This window comes from Ochotona curzoniae, unplaced genomic scaffold (assembly GCF_017591425.1).
Source record: "Ochotona curzoniae isolate NIBS_2020 unplaced genomic scaffold, NIBS_Ocur_1.0 scaffold_4506, whole genome shotgun sequence".
In the NCBI taxonomy this organism is placed as follows: domain Eukaryota; kingdom Metazoa; phylum Chordata; class Mammalia; order Lagomorpha; family Ochotonidae; genus Ochotona; species Ochotona curzoniae.
Window position 1 is genome coordinate 5003310 of NW_024467119.1, and position 17934 is coordinate 5021243.

Below are 17934 nucleotides of genomic sequence, written 5' to 3' on the forward strand. Positions count from 1 at the left end.
TTTCTCTAACTAACCAAATATACAGATCTTAAAAAGTAAAAAACCAAGTAGGAGTGGGCACCTAGCCTAGAGATTAAGATGCCCACTGTCCATCTCGGCACTCCTGGGTCCTTGTCCTGGCTTCGTTTTTCTGAGAGAGACTGTCTCTCGAAGGAATGTTTGAAACACTGCCCCGTAACTGCTGTGTCTTCCTCATTAGCAGGGTAGCACAGAACAAATGTGCCTGGACTGTGTGTTGTGTTTACTTAGCTCTAGTACTCGGCGAGCAAGCATCTTGTTACTCAAGTCGGTCACTACTTCCCTTTTCCCAGATGCCGACGTGGTGGCTTCTGGTTCGTAGTGTAGGGTCTCTGTGACACATTCCGGTTGTCAGGAGAACTTGCTTTCACTTTCAGTGATGAAGAGCGCTACAGATACAGGGAGTATGCAGAGAGAGGCTACGAGCGGCACCGGGCGAGTCGGGAGAAAGAAGAGCGGCACCGGGAGAGGCGGCACCGGGAGAAGGAGGAGACCAGACACAAGTCGTCCCGAAGGTTTGCTCTCAGCCCGGCAGGCTGGGGAGAGTGATCGGGCTTCTGTGCACCAACACAAGTGTCTCAGTGGTCCCTGGAGTAGACAGATTCCTCTTGGGAAATGTCACAGTATCTGTTGAAATAGGTGGTTCCTCATGTGATGTTCCCAAACCAAAGTTAATATGGAGGAAAGAAGCCCATCTGAGAGGCTTTGGGTTGCAGCATTGTCTCTCTGGGAGAGGGAACCAGTGGTTGGTTGGTAGTAAAGCAGCGTCTGCTTCTAGGGCCTTACAGTAGCAACAGGAACCAACGTACTACAGGTCAACCTGTCAGATGCCCACTGCTGACTGAGCACCTCAGTGCCCACGTGGTCGAGAGTCTGATTAGAAAGTGTGTGGGCACTGGGAATCCTGTCTTGTAATTTCTGCATCATAGTCACATTAAAACTGATGGTATTCATGAAAATGTATGAGGAGCACAAGTGGATTAGATGACCTTCAGTCCAAGCATTGTGTTGAGAATTTAGGATGGCTGATTTTATCACAAATGATGAAATTAAACATTCTTAAACAGAACACACTTTTTTTTTCCCTGCAGCAACAGTAGACGTCGCCATGAAAGTGAAGAAGGAGACACCCACAGGAGACACAAGCACAAAAAGTCTAAGCGCAGCAAGGAAGGGAAAGAGGCCAGCGGCGAGCCCGCCCCCGAGCAGGAGGGCGCCGAGGCCGCGCCTGCTGAGTAGGCACGGCCAGAGGCTGTAAATCTTGTTATTTTTCTGGATAATGTTTAAGAAATTTACCTTTAATCTTGTTCTGTTAGTATGGAAAGTTAAAATTTTTTTCCAAAATAAAAGTCGATTTTTCAAGTTAAGTTAAAAATCTTTGTCATGTGATGTATAAGAATAAGCCAATAGCCCTGGCATCACATTCGGTGAGGGAGCGTGAATGAGTCGTTAGCAGGGATCTGCAGAGCATTTAGTGTCTGGTGTGTACAATGTCTGCACAAGATGCAGGCTGCCTGCTGGCCACACTGCTGGTTCCTGGTGCCTCAGAAGGGATCCAGCCCCTTCCCAGGCGGCCTTTCGAGCTCTGCTGTGGCGTTCCTGCTTGACATCATTCAGGCCCGTCACCCCTGTCGGACATCAGGCTCACATCTGCTGCTTTACTGCCTGACTACCAGCAGCAGCCTAGGCTGCACCAAGGAGAAATCGGGAGCCAGGAACTCAACCCAAGTATCCCACCTGGGAAAACCAAACCATCCACAGTCTTCCAACAGACATTAGCAGGAAGTTGGGGTCAGGAGCTGCAGGCAGAAACGGAACCCAGGCCCACCACCTGGTGTCTTGACTGACATGCCTAAGGCCCACCCATCAGACTTTTGGTGGTGGGCTATTAGTGCCCTGACCTCGGGTTCTTGGGGAAACTAAATTCTCTCATCTGGAAGGCATTGGGCAGCCTCTGAGGTGACTTGTGTTAAGTGTGGTTTCTTCCAGGCCCATGTTTCATCCTTGATCGCTATGACAGGTTTGAATCCCCTCTTGCCAACTTGGAGAGGGCTGAGCCCTTCCGCCTTGCTGGATGTATTTCCCAAGGCTCATGGGAGAGCCGCAAGTGCAGCACCCCAGCGTCACTGGTTGTGCTGTGAGCAAAGCTGAACCTCACGGCGAGCTCTAGGTTACTCATTTCTTACTAAAGGCAAGAGAATGCACTTGTCGGGGTGACCCTGGGAGATTATGTGTCAGTCACAGTATCAGGTACATGGTATTTGAAAGAATTACTGGTTTCTTCTAAATGGTGGTGACAGAAGTCAACTTAATTAGCATCACATACAAATGACAACTATGATTTCTGGGAAAGTATTTATTTCTCATTTGATGAAAGGAATGTTTCTCAGTGTGTTTTAAATTTTTTAAAATTTCTCTTTAAAAATGTGCATAATATACCTTTTGCTGATCTCTGCATAAACCCAAATTAATCTGAATTGATCTGAATTCAAGGGGGCAATTCAAACCATGTTAGGTACTTGAGAACATTTGCTGAGTCAAAAAGACAAGGTTGAGTCAAGTAAGAGACTGCATTATAGCATGGACCAGTTGGTGGTCATTTTTAATTTTTGAGAGTTGTATTTCCCAAAGTGCAAATGGATTTTTTAAATTAAATTATGCTTTTCTTGACACTTTAACAGTATACTCTTTAAATATAAAAATGAACAAGATAAATAGTCTGTTTCAATTTAGCTTGGCTGTGACTTTCCTGTGACCCATGATGGATCCTACAAAAAAGTGCCAGGCCAGGAAGCCAGAGTGAGAGTGATTCTTCCTTTTAGTTCTTTGAGCATCCGGGCCAAGCAGGTGTGCGTCATTCCCGAGGTACTTCTGCCGTTGACCGCGAGGAGAATGTCGCCACACCTGAACAAGACAATAGGGGGCAGGATCAATGCTGAAGTCATGCTAATGGATCTAAGTGGCCCTGATGTCTGCTAGGCCTGTCGGTAGTAATTACATTACTGGAGGATTTCCTGTCCTCCCTTACTTTCATGCCATTGTCTGAGAAGGGTGGGCAGCTGCAGTGTGGGGCTGAAGGCATGCAGGATTCTGTGGTGATGCCAGATGCTGTGGAAATGTCTGTTTCTCACACTCCCTTCTTCCATAAATGAACACCATACCTTAGTTCAGATGAAACCAAGGTTGTACATCTCTGAAACAAACCACTTGAATATAAGCTTTTGTCAGGTGGTCATGATTCTTACCTAATTCTTCCGTCATTGTACGCTGGTGTGCCTTCCACGAGGGATTTGATGAAGAAAGGCTTGTGCCCGCTGTGTTCCTCATAGCCGCCCACGATGCAGAAGCCGAGGCTGCCCGCCGCATTCCTCCGCAGCACGACGTCTTTGCAGTTACACAGGTGCCTGCAACAGGACACATGGAGGGGATGCACCGTTCAGTGTAACTTGGCTACAGTGATTGCGCCTTTGCCTCCCACTCCTTCTACAGATGTATTTAAAGGTGAAGTAGCCCTGGACAGGTCCCACCCAAATGTGCTTCACAGCTCAGCAACTTGTTGTTGGCTGACTTTGTGATTGATCGTTTTTGTTTCCGAAGCTGTTAATGCTTTAGAAAGTGACACCGCCGGTTACACTCTGTCTGTGCACCGATTAGGAAGGATAATCCTATCTGGCTTAGAGAAGCCTTAGTGCCTAATTTTGGCTTAGTGAAAAGTTGGGAATACCTAAATCCTCACTGACTAAAGCAAATTAAGTATGGGCATATTTTTGTTCTGAGTTAAATTTCTAAAGAAGGCAGAGATCCTTGGAACAAATCATCCATCTCAATGACAATTTAAACCTAATTAATGAATTTGTGGAAGAGTTTCCAACCTTTGGAAAACACTGCTCCTTACCTAGTTGTGCATGTTTGGCCAGTTAGAAGTGTGCAGCTGTAATGTGAATGGGAATTGCACATTGAGGAAAAGCTAAACCGACATAAACTGATGAAGAGTGGAAGGAGGGAATGCAGCATTGGTCTAAGTGGCTGGAGTCCTCACTTAAATAGCAGATGAGGTCACTGGGCTAGTGTGCTCAGGGTGTGGGGCACCTTATGGACACGGTGTCCCTGGTGCCGTGGAGCTGCAGCTCAGAAGTTAGCCCTTACTCCCGGGCCCTATGTCCTACTGTGTGACCTCCTGAGAGGAAATGAGCATTTTCATGTTAATAAAATGACTGTTTATAAACTGTACCTTCAAATAATAACCCACCGTTTTTTGAAAGTCAATAAAAGTCTCTTGTGAATAAGTGAAGTTGGTCATTTGTCTTGGACCTTGCTAGCCAGTGTAACTTTTTCAAGCTGTTGCTCATACTCAGTTGAAATAAAACCACCTCTGGGGTTTGATGAATATCTTTCAAATGCACTATTGTATGTGTTACCATATATATCACAGTGATAGATTTTTTGTGGAAGTGATAGCTAAAAAACATGAATTTTATAAAATGCAAAGCAACTTATTTTGATGATTGATCTGCTGTGATTCACAACAAGCCTTGATGCCACTGAGAGTTTCTTCCTGTGGAAGCCCAGGCTTTGCACATGCACGGAGGAGGTCCTGGGCTGTTCCCTTTCCCAGTGGGGAACCTTGGGCCCCCTTTCTCGGGAAGGAAGCTAAGTAAGTAGTTAGATGATGCTTTTCTGAGTCCTGATGAAACGTCTCAACACTTGCCAGATGTGGTGCCTGGACTAAATGGGTCACGGAGCAGTACTTGCGACTGTCCGTGTTGCTCATTCTTGTGACCGTGGCTTTGTTTCTTCCTCTGGGGCCTCCTTTATTCTAGTTCTCCATAAAAGTCATGTTTTTATGAACTGCAGTTGCACCTCCATGCAATGCAACACTAGAACTTAGTCCTCTACAACTTTTCTTGCTGTAGTTGTCCTTCTCGCCTCCCCCCAGGTTCTTGATGATCCCTAATTTACTTTCAGATGGCCTCTTTGGCTCCTACACGGCCGCTCTGGCTCACTCCCCTGGGGCAGGCGAGCATGGCTGAAGAATGCTCCGTTCTGTACATTGCCTACATTTCTGAAGCCATTTCAGTGGACATCCAGGCTGATTCCACATCTGTTACCGAGCGCTGAGCCGTCAAGGTGGGGCAGCTGCGCCTGCTCTTTGAGGAACCTCTGGCACTATTCTTTTGCCTTCCCAACAACAATGTGTTAAAATTCCATTTCGTCTGCAACGACTAGCACGTTTTCGTAGCTATTATAACTAGGGGAAGATGATATTTCATTGTTTGGTTTGCATTTTACTGCTGGCCAGGGACATGGAGCATGCTTTCCTACATTTGTTGGCCATTTTTCTTCTTTTTTTTGAGAATTGTCTTTGGATCCTTCTACCCATTTTTAAATAACATTTTTTTGTTGTTTCTTGAGTTTCTTACATATTTTGGATAATAATCGTTTGTCAGATGTTGACTTTTTAATCCATTTGTTTGCTGTACAGAAGCTTCCTATTTTGATGAGAGCCCATTTGCTGTTATTTCGTTTTTTGGGGGGAATTTACCCCCAAAACTGCCTGTATTGAAATCTTGGAAGTATTTTTCACTATGTTTTCTTTTAGTAGTTTCATAGTTCTTTGATTCATTTTTTTAAAAAGATGTATTTATTTTTTTTTTGTAAAGGCAGAGAAGGACGGACAAATCTTTCTATCTGCTGGCTCATTCCTTAAATGGCCACAAGGGCCAGAGCCAGGAACTTATTCCATAATTTGCCCGTGGGGCCATCTGCTGTTTTCCCAGGTGCATTAGCTAGGAGCTGGATGGGAAGTGGAGCAGCCAGGACTCAAACCAGCACCCACATGGGATGCCGGTGCTCCTGGCAGAGGTTTAGCTGGCTATAGACCAGGGCCCCAATCTGATCCGTTTTGAGCTTACAGATGAGAGGTGGCGTGTGTGTCATGTTTCAGCTTTCAGCAAATAGATACCTAGTTTGCCCAGCACTGTCCCTTGAGGTGGTTTTGTGCTCTGTCCCATTGGTGCGTCAGCACCGTGCTGTTCTGACTGGCTCTGTGGGCTGGGCGGCATCACAGTACTTCCACGTGCAGTGCTGCTGTTGCTGAAGATCGCTTGGCTCTTCAAAGTCCATTGGTTCTGTGTGAATTGTAGGATTTTTTTTCCTGTGAGGAATGTCTGCTATTTTGATGAAAGTATGTTTTATTTGTAAACATGTTTTTTGGGTCATTTGGACATTTCTAACAATTCATTCTTCCAGTGCATAAACAAAATTTTTCTCATTTGCGGGTCTTTTAATTTTGGGAATCATTTGAGAATGGTTGGAGCTGTTTGGTAGAATTCAGCAGTGTGGCTTCAGGCCCTGGAAATTTATTATCAGGATTTATTTTTATTTAAAAGGCAAAGTTAGAGATCTTGTATCCACTGGTTTTCTCTCCAAATGGCTTCAGTGGTGGAGCTGATTGGAAGTCAGGAGCCAGAAGCTTCCTCCGGGTTTTTCACATGGCTGCAGGGTCCCAAGCCTTTGGGCCGTCCACTGCTGTTTCCCCAAGCCAAAAGTAGGAGGCTGGAATCCAGGACATGAACTGGTGTCCATGTGGGATGCTGGCACCACAGTTGGAGACTTGCCTAACTATGCCACAGCACCAGCCCCATGGATTTTATTAGACCTTGAGTATGGATTCAATGTCATTGCTAGTTTTGGATCTAAGTTTTCCCCCTGTCTTCATGCTTCAATTTTGGTAAGCTGTGTTTTGGAAAACTTAGTGGTGAGTGTTGTGTAGATCCAGCTGTTCCACTCTGATCCAGCTCCTGCTAGTGTTCATGGGAAAGCAGCAGAGGCTGCCCAGTTGCTTGGGCTCTTGCACCCATGCAGGAGAACCAGAAGGAACTCTGGGTCCTAAGTTAATCCTGGCACAGCACTGGCCATTATGGCTATTAAGAAAGAGAACTAACAGAGAGAATGTGTGTGTGTCTTTATCTCTAAATATCCCTTTCTAATAAGTATTTATGAAAGTAAAATTTAGGGGCCAGTGTCATTGGCATATCCTATGGATGCCAGTCTGAGTCCTGGCTGCTCCACTTTCTACCCACTTCCCTGCTAATGTCCTGGGATTGCAGCAGAGGATGGACCACGTCCTTGGCCCACGCACCCATGTGGGAGAACTGGAAAAATCTCCAGGCTTCAGCCTGACTTAGTTCCAGCCATGGCCACCAGTTAGGGAGTGAACCAGTGGATGGAGGATCTCTCTCCTCTCTCTTTAACTCTGTCTTTCAGATAAAAATATTTTTTAAAAAATTACAGAGGCATTCAAAATAATCTGAATTTTGTCATAGTAAAAAAATGTAAGCCTGTTTTCATTAGTCAAACATAAAAATACGCAGTACAGTGTTTACCGGACACTGAGTTATTGAGTATTAAAACCTGCTTCCTTAGTTATTTCCCTGCATTCATGAAAAGTGCTGAAACTTCATATTGAATGTCTCTGTGCACACTTGGCGTACAGTCTTGCTCTGTGGGTTTAGTCCAAGGAGATGGCTTACCTTGTGGCTGGATGACAGTGCCGCCTGCACTGGGTAAAGGGTCTTGAACTTATTGCTACCACACTAAGACAGTCTGCTCTTGCAGAGATGGTCATCAGAATGGAGAAAACATTTTACAGCAGTTTTAGTGAGCCTAGGATTTTAAGCATTTGGGCAAAATGAAGCAAGTGATTTAACTCCAAAATTCATCTTTTGTCACTCCACAGTTACAGTGCTTTGTCCTGTGAGGTTGTTACCACGTTGAATGCTGTCTCAAATGCAGTTCTGGATGCATGCATTTCCTGTGTGGAAAGCAGAACATTCTGTCCAACCTGGAGTTTTCTCGCTGATGACTTTGAGCAGACAGGCACAGCCACACCTGTCACTCACTTTTCTGATCACTGTTGGTGAGTGGCATCATAACAAGGTGTGGAAATTCGATTTGCCCTTTCATCTGGTGGCCACTGAAAAACACCTTTCCTTGCTTCCTTGTAGAAATGCTCTGTAAAGTCCCAGAAGATAACCTGACAAGTTTGTGAGTTTGGCCCCACAGCTTTCAAAAGTTGGAACCATACTTGGTGCCCATGTTGCAGAGAGCAGTAAGGGCTCCAGCGGTGGCTTGGGCCTTTTCTTGGAAGTAATCCTGTGGTGTGCGGTCACAGTCCTTAATGAGAGACCTCAGCACGTGATAGAGAGTTCGCTAGACTGGAGTGTCTTGGCCTCACACAGCTCAGAGCGTCCCAGTCGGCAAGCACGTTGATGAGTTCTGCTGACCTATGTCCCCCAGGAGAGGGCTGTGCCTTGTGACTTCATGCAGTGTGGCCCCTTGCCCATGGACAGTCCCTGTAGTTACCATTCTTGCGGGTGCACCCGTGGCACATCCTACCCAAAACACAAACTGGCAGTTGACTGGCAGCATAAATATTCAGGATTGCATTGTATACAACCAGCTGTGCTTGCTGCGAAAAGCTTTAAGAATTCTCACATATCTTGATCATGGTTAGCTCACACATGTACTAAAAGATGTCTTGGAATAAGAATCATCATATTAGAGCGTAGATGGTGCTGCAGGCCTTGTGTTTCCGAATCTGTTTTCCTTCTCACAAGTCGTGGAATGTGGTATATTTTTGCCACAGAATCACCAGCTGTTTCCACGGAAACCATTCTAAACAGATAACCTTGGTGAAGTGTATGTACATTTTGGTTGTAGACAGAATACTACCTTAGTATAAGCCATTCCACAAAGTATTACTTATGTGTCTTGGACTGGGAGCTGCTTGTGATGACTTTAATGCTCTCTTCAAGAAAATAGTTCGTGTTTGAACATCTACAGTGGCATTCATGGTTTCATGGCTTCATTAGTCACCAGGTCCCTGCTAAGGTTTGTACACCTAGTGAACAATTCCAGCTATGAGGCTATGTTGTATAGATGGGTAAAGCATATGAATTCTCGTTGTTTTTAGATCACTGAGATCTTCTGAGATTATTCTTTTCCTTTCAGAAAAACTATGTCTTGTCTTCATACCAATCCAGTGACATCTGATTCACTAGCAGTAAATGGGTAATTCTCTAATTTAGCTTCCCATGTTGAACCGTATTTAAGAGTGAGTTTGATTCCAGCTTTGACTGATTATAGAAGCAAGGTTTAAGAAGCACCCTTTCAGTCTGAGATCTCTGACAATGTGGTTACAGCAGGACGGTCCCCCTGGGTCACAGAGTGGCAGGCAGGCAGGTGGCACAGCAGGGGCTCTGCGCCCCACTGGCAGGCCAGTGTACCAACACCAGGCTTGCGGGACGTGGCCACCTCGGGCTGCTCCCAGAGATCTAAGCAACCTCAATTTCTGCACTTGGTGCAGGCCAGATACACAGGTGTGCATCAGCCGTCATTGCCTGTGCTCCGGGTGATCTCGGAAGACGTAATTTACATGGGACACACTGCACAGTCCCTTTAGAAGAGTTACTGATGAAGAAACTTGGAACAGAAGGTAAACCTACAAATCCTCTCAGGGAGGTTGGTTTGTGGCAGCCTCTGTCCCCCACGGTCCTCACCACGGTTGGCTGTGACCCCTGGCCGCCCCCCCGGGCCTCCCCTTGCAGCTGCCCTCATTCACACCTCCTGACAGCGTCTCCTTAGTGCCCCCACTCCAACACAGAAACTGGAAAGTTAACTAAAACACGCGATCCACAAGAGGACACGGGCCAGACGGATGATGTAACTTGTGGTTCAGTTAGCGATAGGCCCAGAAATGGCATCTCAGTGTCTTTTCTCGTGATTTCCCATTACATGACCTTACAGCTCTCCTTCAAATTGCATCCAAGCACTGTGTGTCAGTCCGTCACGAGGCTTCTCATTACATTTTGAAGTGTTCTATCTTAAAGCCCGCCTAGTCTAGGTAGTCTAGATCAAGTCTTTCCCAGGTTTCTGTGTTCCAGATTGTGCATCAAGAGCTCAGTGTCCCGTCCACAACAGGGCAGGGAGGCCTCGAGCTGAGATACCAGCATGGGTCGTGCCGGGCTCTCCTCCCTAGGCTGCCAGCCGCCTGTGCTTCAGGTGCCGCCGGGAAAAAGGCATCGGAAACCCGCACACCTGCAGTCAGGTGTTTACTGTCACTGAAAACTATCTGTGAGACTCTCTTGGCACGCTTTCCTACTGTATTAGTTTTGGATGAGACTTGAGCTTGTAATGGTTTTTCAAGAGCAAGCCTGTGCCCAAGGACATGCCTGCAGTTCTTCAGTGAGTCAGTCAGCTGAGAGAGCCAGTGATGCCCTAACTGCGCCACCTTCGCTCCAGCACGCGGACCTGGCCTCAGCCCCCAGCTTAGCCTGCATGTCCCAGAGCTCCTCATCCCCGACCACACCTGGCCCCTCTCTGCTTCTCTGTCTCCTAACTCCCCGCTCTCAGGGTCCAGCCACACAGTCCTTTTTGCTACTTGTGAACTGAGCCAAGTTTGTTCCTGCCTCAGGGCTGTTGTGTTAACTCTTGCGCTATCCGGCACACTCCAGCTTTAAGGAAGTTGGCCTGCTGACTTTCTCAGCTGCAGGCTGGAGACCATGTTCACAGTTGCTTTGTGATTTAGGCATGAGCAGTTCCTCAATTATGTTTTGATGAACTAAGACATCACACAGGGAAGGTGCAAGATTGAAAAGCACACATCCTCCACTAGGGGTGCTGGACCCCCTGCAATGACTGCAATGACACCGCCAGACTGGCTCCATGTGGGGCAAAGGAAAGGGTGCGCTCAGACCACTCACACTGGACGTGGGCTTGGCATCCGCCCAGGGGAGCGCACCGAACATCGCTGCTTGGTGGCTCTGCCCGGCTCCCCAAAACAAGGCAGCCTGGACCCAGTTCCAGCCCTGTGAGTGTGTAGTCGTGTGACTTTGGACAGGTTCATCAGCCACTCTGTGTCAGTGCCCTGTCGTCACCATGGGCTTACCAACAGCATATACCTCACAGGGTTAATGTGAGTTTTGAGTGAAAAATGCCAACATGGATGGCAACATGGATGGTAGTGCCTGGTATATACCAAAGGGCTCTGTGAACATGAGCTGCCATTGCAGCCATTGTCACTCCATGGTGTCCGTTTTAAAATGTGATGGTTTTGGACTAAATAGATACATATGATACCTGCTTCCTTGCTCACCTATATGGAAAATCTTTGTTGAAATGCTTTAAGATTCTTTGGGTTGGCATTGTGGTTATAGCAGTTAAAACCACTGCCTGCCATGCTGGCATCTCATGGGCACTGGTTTGTGTCCTGGCTGCTCCACTTATGATCCAGCTCTCAGCCAATGGTCTGCAGAAAGCAGGGAGAGACTGTCCAGGTGCTTGGCTCCCTGTTATTCCTGTGGAAGATCTGGAAGAACCTCTAGCTACAGGCTTCAGCCTGGCCCATCCTGGGCTGCTGTGGCCATCTGGGGAGTGAACCAGCAGATGGAAGATTTCCCTCTTTCTCTTTCTCTGTAACTCTGACTTTAACCTAAACGAATCTTTTTATTTTTTAATGCTTTGAGAGTTTCAGGGAAGGAAAAGGTTAAATTCTCAGGCAAGAGCAAGATGGAGTTAAATGTGTGTCTCTGGCGCCTACCCAGTCCAGATGACAGCATACTTTGAATGACTTCCAGATGTGGAATGTGGGCCCGAGAGGCCATCAAGAACACAGCCGAGTGCTCGGGGCTGTCTGAATCACCTCTCCCCTGAACGACAAAAGCACGGCTCTGGCAGCATCTGGACACGCTGTCTGCGGGTCGCTGCAGGCCAACTGCACCCTGAGTACTGGTCGCATTGTGCTGGGCAGCCTCCTTTTCTCTGCCACTGCCCATGTCTGACACCACAGCTACAAACATGTGGCCCGGCTCACCATTGCACGGAACTCCTTCCCACGTGCTGTCCCGCTCCCCACACCCTGATCCCACATGCCATCCTGGTTCCCTGCCCACTGACAGGTTGTAGCATTTTTGTTCATTCTCAGTGAACTGTCACATGGCTGGCTCTCACATAAAGGCAAACCACCGATGCTTAACCTGTTGATTTGTTAACTTTGAGGGAGATGTCCATGAGTTGCACTGTATCTGCAGCCTCAATGTCTAGCGACTCACATGCAAAGCCTTGTGCTGGTCTGTGACTGACAACTGACGTCATTAATATGTCCTTTGCACCGAAGGGCAGGGCATCTGAGCTGATGACACCGCACCCATCAGTCAAGGAGACAGTGGGGTCTCAGGGCTCTGGGCAGTCCAGACAGCAGGTGAGAGTAGAACCCCCCCTATAGAAGGTGAAGGTGTTGGGCTGGGGGCTCTGTCTAGAAATTGTGTGATGACCAAACCTGGGAGCAGGCATGAGTGTGAGGATTCTGAAGGAGGGCCACATGGGCATACTTCTGAGATGGCGGAGTAAAGACCGTTTGCTCCTCTACTTTTACAAGTACCTCCAAGAGCAACAAGAAGACTTGGCACAAAAATGCCAGCTGTACCTTCACCAGAGCATGGTCCCCAGCTCCGAGAGGGCCACCAAGGGCAAGTACAGAGCAGGAAGGGAAGCAGAGAACAGGACAACACAGCCACAGGTGCAGGCCAGGTAAGGAAAGCCCTGCTCTGGTGGGCAGCACAGCCTCCCCATCCGGAAACAACAGGAATTGGCTCTTAGAACAGCTCTGCTGAGACCCACGTGGTGTGGGCTCGTCAATGGGATCCCAGGAGCTGCCCAGGCTGGCTGTGTGTGTGAACATGCATGCTTAGGAGGGTGGGAAGGGGAGCCATGAGGCCATTTCTGATTGGTCCAGAAGAAACCCACACGAAAGCCCATGTCATCCAGAGATGTCTCTGCTATTGGGCGTATGATCTGGCTCCTTCCACATGTGACGTACCCCCAGCAGACAACTGCTCTGAGCAAGTAACCTCACCCACAGGTTGAAACAGAGCCAGCAGAGAGAGGGGAGGCCAGGAGGAGGGACAGGGAGTGGCAGGAAGTTAAGACAAGGAGGTGTGGTTGGAGAAAGTGATGTTTGCCACCAGCTCCATCTCTGGGGACTTCAGATGTTCCCCAGTGGATGCTTTGAAAAGACTAGTTTAAGGCCAAGATGAGATGTCAAGGAAGAGATGGTGAGCAAAGAATGAGGGGCAGGACAGGAGGAAAAGAATTGAGCAGAAAAAACTCAAAACTAGAAATGTAGGTGGCCATAAAGGAAATGAACCATGAAAATCTCGGTGAGGAATATTGGGGGTAATTCAGGGAGACAGGGGTCAAGTGTTCAAGGCACAAACGGGGATGTGAAAGAGATCAAGGGAACCCTGTCTGGGGTTCCTGAGCAGACACCCCAGGATGGCGGAACAGTTCTCAGAGATGAGGCAGAAGCAGGAGGACTAGGCCACACGGTGGCCAGCAAGCACACTTAGGACTTGCTCAAAGCCTGCCTGTGAGAGCGTGAATGCTACCATGGTGCCCGTGCAGCCCAAGCTCGTGCAAGCCCTATCACCTGGCTTTGGCCCTAGCACTTCACAGGACAAGACTGTGCCCACCAGCTGCTCCCCTCCCCATGGCATCCGTGGCCACTCTGTGGCTTCCATGGCAGCTTGGGCATTGCAAAGGGCCCCATCTGGAGAGAGGCTCTTGCTGCTGCGCCGGGCGCTCCCTGGACACACACATGGTCCCGGGGGTCACCTCTGCTGGGTGTATCCGAGGGGGCAGGTCTGTATTGTTTGTTCTATCAGGAGGCTCTAGCAAGTTCACAGAAAATGGAATGAAATGATCAACTGATTTCACTGCATAAAAATATCAAGATCTGTGCACAGTTTTTGTACTATGCATTTTCCATGAGCTTTGGAAAGGGGATTGGGGGACAGAGGAAGAAAGGTAAAAACTCTCAAGCTCTCAGCACCAGAGCCCCTTCTAGCCACTGTCTTTTCAAAGGGTTCAGCCAAAATGCACAGCACCCTAGGTGAGGGCAGGGGAGCTGTCATCCCCGGCCAGCCCCCATGTTAGAGAGGACAGCGTCTCACTCTGCCTGCTCTCGTGTGATTAGGTGACAAAACCTCTCCCAGACAAAAAGCAATGTGACGAAGGGCGGCCGGGTGGTTAAGGCCCTGTGGATACCCATGACCCACCTGGAGCCTGTGCCTGGGCTCTAGTTCCTGGCTGCAGATTCCTATCAAAGCAAGTGCAGGGAATGCCTGTTGACACTACAGGAGTCGGGTTCTTGCCACTCATGCGGGAGACGCAGATGCAACCCCAGCGTTTGGCCTGTTGTGGACATTTAAGGACTGAGCCAGGAGATGAGGGCTCTGCCCCAACTCTGGCTCTTGCATCCATTTAGGGAGTGAACCAGCAGATGGAAGATCTCTCCTCTCTCTATAACTCTGCCTTTCAAATAAAGTGTTTTTAATTGATCCTGTTACAGGAGTTTTAAATATATATATATATATATATATTTACAAAATTTATCACCCAGTAGAGTTGCAAAAAGGAATCTGGGTCAGTTTGTATTTGAAGCAGGGAATCTAAGAGGCAGAAGGAAGAAGGGGAGGTGGAGGGGGAGGAAGGAGAACTGAGAAAACCTTAGATTCTTACTTCTGTCCATGGAGTCCTTTGCCAGTGTATTTTCTCTTTAAATATTTATTTATTTTTATTTGAAAGGCAGACTTACAGAGAGAAGGAGAGACAGAGAGGAAGATCTTCCATCTGTTGTTTCAGTCCCCAAATGTCCTCAATGGCTGGAGCTGATCCAATCAAGAACTAGGAGCCAGGAGCCTCCTCCAGGTCTCCCATGTGAGTGCAGGGTGCCAAGGTTTTAGGCCATCCTCGACTGCTTTCCCAGGCCATAAGCAGGGAGTTATATGGGAAGTGTGGCAGCTGGGACAAGAACTGGCACCCATATGGGATGCCAGTGCTTGAAGCGGGAGTATTAGCCAGTTGAACCATCACACTGGTCTCACAAGTATATTCAGTGGGAGAAGAGTCTTCAAAAACTTGCCTTTTATCCCACATGTTCATGACTCTTCCAAAGTGCCTGTGTTCAATGTCTGTCGTGCATGGTGCACTAAAGGGGCCTTTCGCCGGCAGTCATGCATGTCCCAACACTGGTGAACAAGCAGACATCTCTGCAGGGGCTGTTAATGGGGCATGTCACTAGGGGCTGTTAGTGGGATGATGCCCAGCTTCCTGGCCATGACTGTGCGTGGCAGAGCAACAGCTCCCCAAAGGCTCTAGTTAATGTTGCAGTGAAATGGCGAGCAGGCAGTGGGCACGGACAACCCGAGCAGTGTCCTCCAACTGTTGATGCCACAGTGCAGCTGGGGCCATTTGGGTAGCAGAGGGAGAGCTCCAGGGTGTCCCCTCCAGCTCTGGGCACGTCCCTGGGCTGCCACTGGCTCTCAGATCCTCCTCCTGGGCAGGTGCGCTCAGCCCCTGGGTGCTCAAATGCAGGCTGCTGTGTTTGGTCCCCATGGGTTCCTTGTCTCATGGACAACCTGCACACCTGTAGCCGGCAGTCCTGAGGACTCCTGGGGGCGAAGTTCATGGGTGTCCCCACTTGCACTTGTTCTCAGTTATGAACAGGAACCAGAAATAAGACTGGAGCATGTCAAGATGCTAGCACCCTGATTGGCTCAGCCCAGTGGTGTGAAAGAGCAGCAGAAGCAATGAGCTTCCTGGCCCGCCCCAACCAGCATGTCACAGCCAGGCACTCACCTTGGCAGTTCCAGCCACATGACCCAGGATGGGGCCCATTCACCAGATGGGGCTGCCTCGTCGGGGTCGCAGTCCAGGGCCTCCCAGGTGCTGCCCAGGTCTCCCTGGGGCTCAGGATTTGTGACTTCCAAGACCTTCAGGACCACTGAGGACGATGTGCCTTTCAGCAGGGCCACAGCCTCGCTACGGCTGACCTCAGTGAGCTCCGTGCCATTCACATTCAACAGGATGTCACCTGAGGGCCAGAAGCAGAAGCCACCATGGTGAGAGTGTGCTGGGCATCCCGAGCCATCCGAGCTGACAGATAGTACTGCTCAAGATACTTGTAACGCTTCAGTGTGTGTAACAGATGCAGCTGCCACTGTGATGTCAGCAGCCCTTACAGGCACCAGTGCCATCCTGCTCCCTGCTAATGTGCCTGGGAGGGCAGTGGAGGATGGCCCAAGGGTCCAGGCACCTGTACCCACATGGGAGACCCTGATGGAGTTCCTGGCTCCTGGCTTTGCCCTGTCCCAGCCCTGGCCGCTGTGGGTATTTTGGGAGTGAACCAGTGAATGGAAGATCTCTCTCTGCCTCTCTCTATGACTCTTGTCTTACAAATAGATAAAAAAATTTTTTAAAAAATTATTCATTTTTATTGGAAAGGCAGATTTAACAGAAAAGGAGATGTAGAGAGAAAGATCTTCCATGCACTGGTTCATTCCCCTTGTGGCTACAATGGCTGTAGCTGAGTTGATCCGAAGCCAGGGGCTTCTTCCAGCTCTCCCATGTGGGTGCAGGGTCCCAAGGTTTTGTACCGCTCTCGACTGCATTCCCAGGGCACAAGCAGGGAACTGGATAGGAAGTGTAATATTTGGGCTATGAATTGGTGCCCATGTAGGATCCCGGTGTGTGCAAGGCAAGAATTTAGACACTGAGCCATCACACAAAGCCCAAATAGATAAATTAAAAAACACACATATATGTAAAGACAATTTGGGTTATTATCTTCCCTTCATTCAAAGCAACCAGAATATGGGCAATTAAAGCACTCAGATGCTTTTCACAAATGGTATCTAGTATGGCAATTTTCCTTAATGTTCACTGAATTCCTATCTTTCATCTGACCCATCAGATGGAACACTCCCTGAATTAGTCTAATCACAGAATCAGTCCAGCAGAGAACTGCTTGGAAGAGGTGGGCCTACCTTACCTATGCCATTCAATCAAGGCAACTTCATCTTAACCGCTACAGCCTCTGTTCACTCCTGAGTTGTTCAGAGGTTCCAGCTGTTCTGGCAGACAGATTGGCTCCCATGGACCCACATGGACAGTAGCCACTGTGCTCAGTCAATGGTAACAAATGTCCTGGCAGACCTCTTTCATATTTTCTCATTAGTTCTGGCACTGGTCACCCAACCCAGCCACCCGCTCATTCCTCCCAATGCTCTGCCAACCCAAGGCCTCAGTTCCCTGCCTCGTTCACCTGTTTTTATTCTTCCGTCTCTGCTTAGGACTCCTCCAGGCTCAACGCTGATGACATAGATGGGCAAGTCCCATTCCCTGTGTGATGCTCCACCTGCCACCGTCATGCCGAGGGACTCGTTGGGGTCTTTGTGGACGCTGATCACCTTCTCACGGCAGGTGGCTACAGAATGGAGAGGCTGAAGGCATAGAGAAACATGGTGTGTGTAATCACTGGTTGGCTTGCATCCATTCAGGCAAAGATCACCCAAGCTGTACGAGTTACGCAAGTCGAAGACACATGAGGTTGGTGCTTGGGAGCAGAGAAAGACACAGGTGAGGCTCCTGCCTCTGGCTCACAGCATCACTAGGACTGTCAGCTTTAGCCACTAGAGAGAGACCTGTGTGTGCAAGGGAAGTTCCCAGCTCTCAGCCTCAGATCACTTCAGTTCCAGCCAATGTGGCCATCTGGGGAATGAGCCAGTGGATAGAAGACCTTCCCTTTCTGCCTGTCCTCCTCTCTGTTAAATCTACCTTTTAAATAATAATAAACAAATCATAAAAAAAAATGAACAAAAACAGCAGACTCAGCTCTGCATAGGACCATGAAGGTAATTATGGCTTCCCACTGTGCCGGCTGGGCTGGGGGCTTCCAGGAACCAGACACAGGATGGATGGTGGAAAAGATGGGATCAGAGTTCCCGTTCTTTCCAGAAGTGAAAATAACAACAAAACCACACTGTGGTGCAGGTTTGTGGATCCTTAGGAGTTTTGTTT

General features: G+C 48.4%; 2 protein-coding genes across 48 annotated transcripts in view; one reads left to right on the forward strand and one right to left on the reverse strand.

Moving 5' to 3' along the window:
* FIP1L1 (factor interacting with PAPOLA and CPSF1) overlaps nt 1-4602 on the forward strand; it is a 50508-nt gene extending 45906 nt beyond the window's left edge. For 44 of the 46 annotated variants that reach the window (XM_040966654.1, XM_040966660.1, XM_040966658.1 and 41 more), the window contains 2 exons: nt 396-533; nt 1110-4602. In XM_040966654.1, the coding sequence (XP_040822588.1) occupies nt 396-533; nt 1110-1276 (305 nt within the window). In that variant the 3' untranslated portion in view covers nt 1277-4602. The remainder of the gene's footprint in view (nt 1-395; nt 534-1109) is intronic. The other 2 variants (XM_040966641.1, XM_040966629.1) reach the window with 1 other exon arrangement.
* Nucleotides 2787-17934, reverse strand: part of LNX1 (ligand of numb-protein X 1) — a 66141-nt gene continuing 50993 nt past the window's right edge. For both annotated transcript variants that reach the window (XM_040966668.1, XM_040966667.1), the window contains exons 7-10: nt 17180-17357; nt 15715-15949; nt 3264-3422; nt 2787-2922 (exon numbers count right to left, since the gene is read on the reverse strand). In XM_040966668.1, coding sequence (XP_040822602.1) covers nt 2787-2922; nt 3264-3422; nt 15715-15949; nt 17180-17357 — 708 coding nt within the window. The remainder of the gene's footprint in view (nt 2923-3263; nt 3423-15714; nt 15950-17179; nt 17358-17934) is intronic.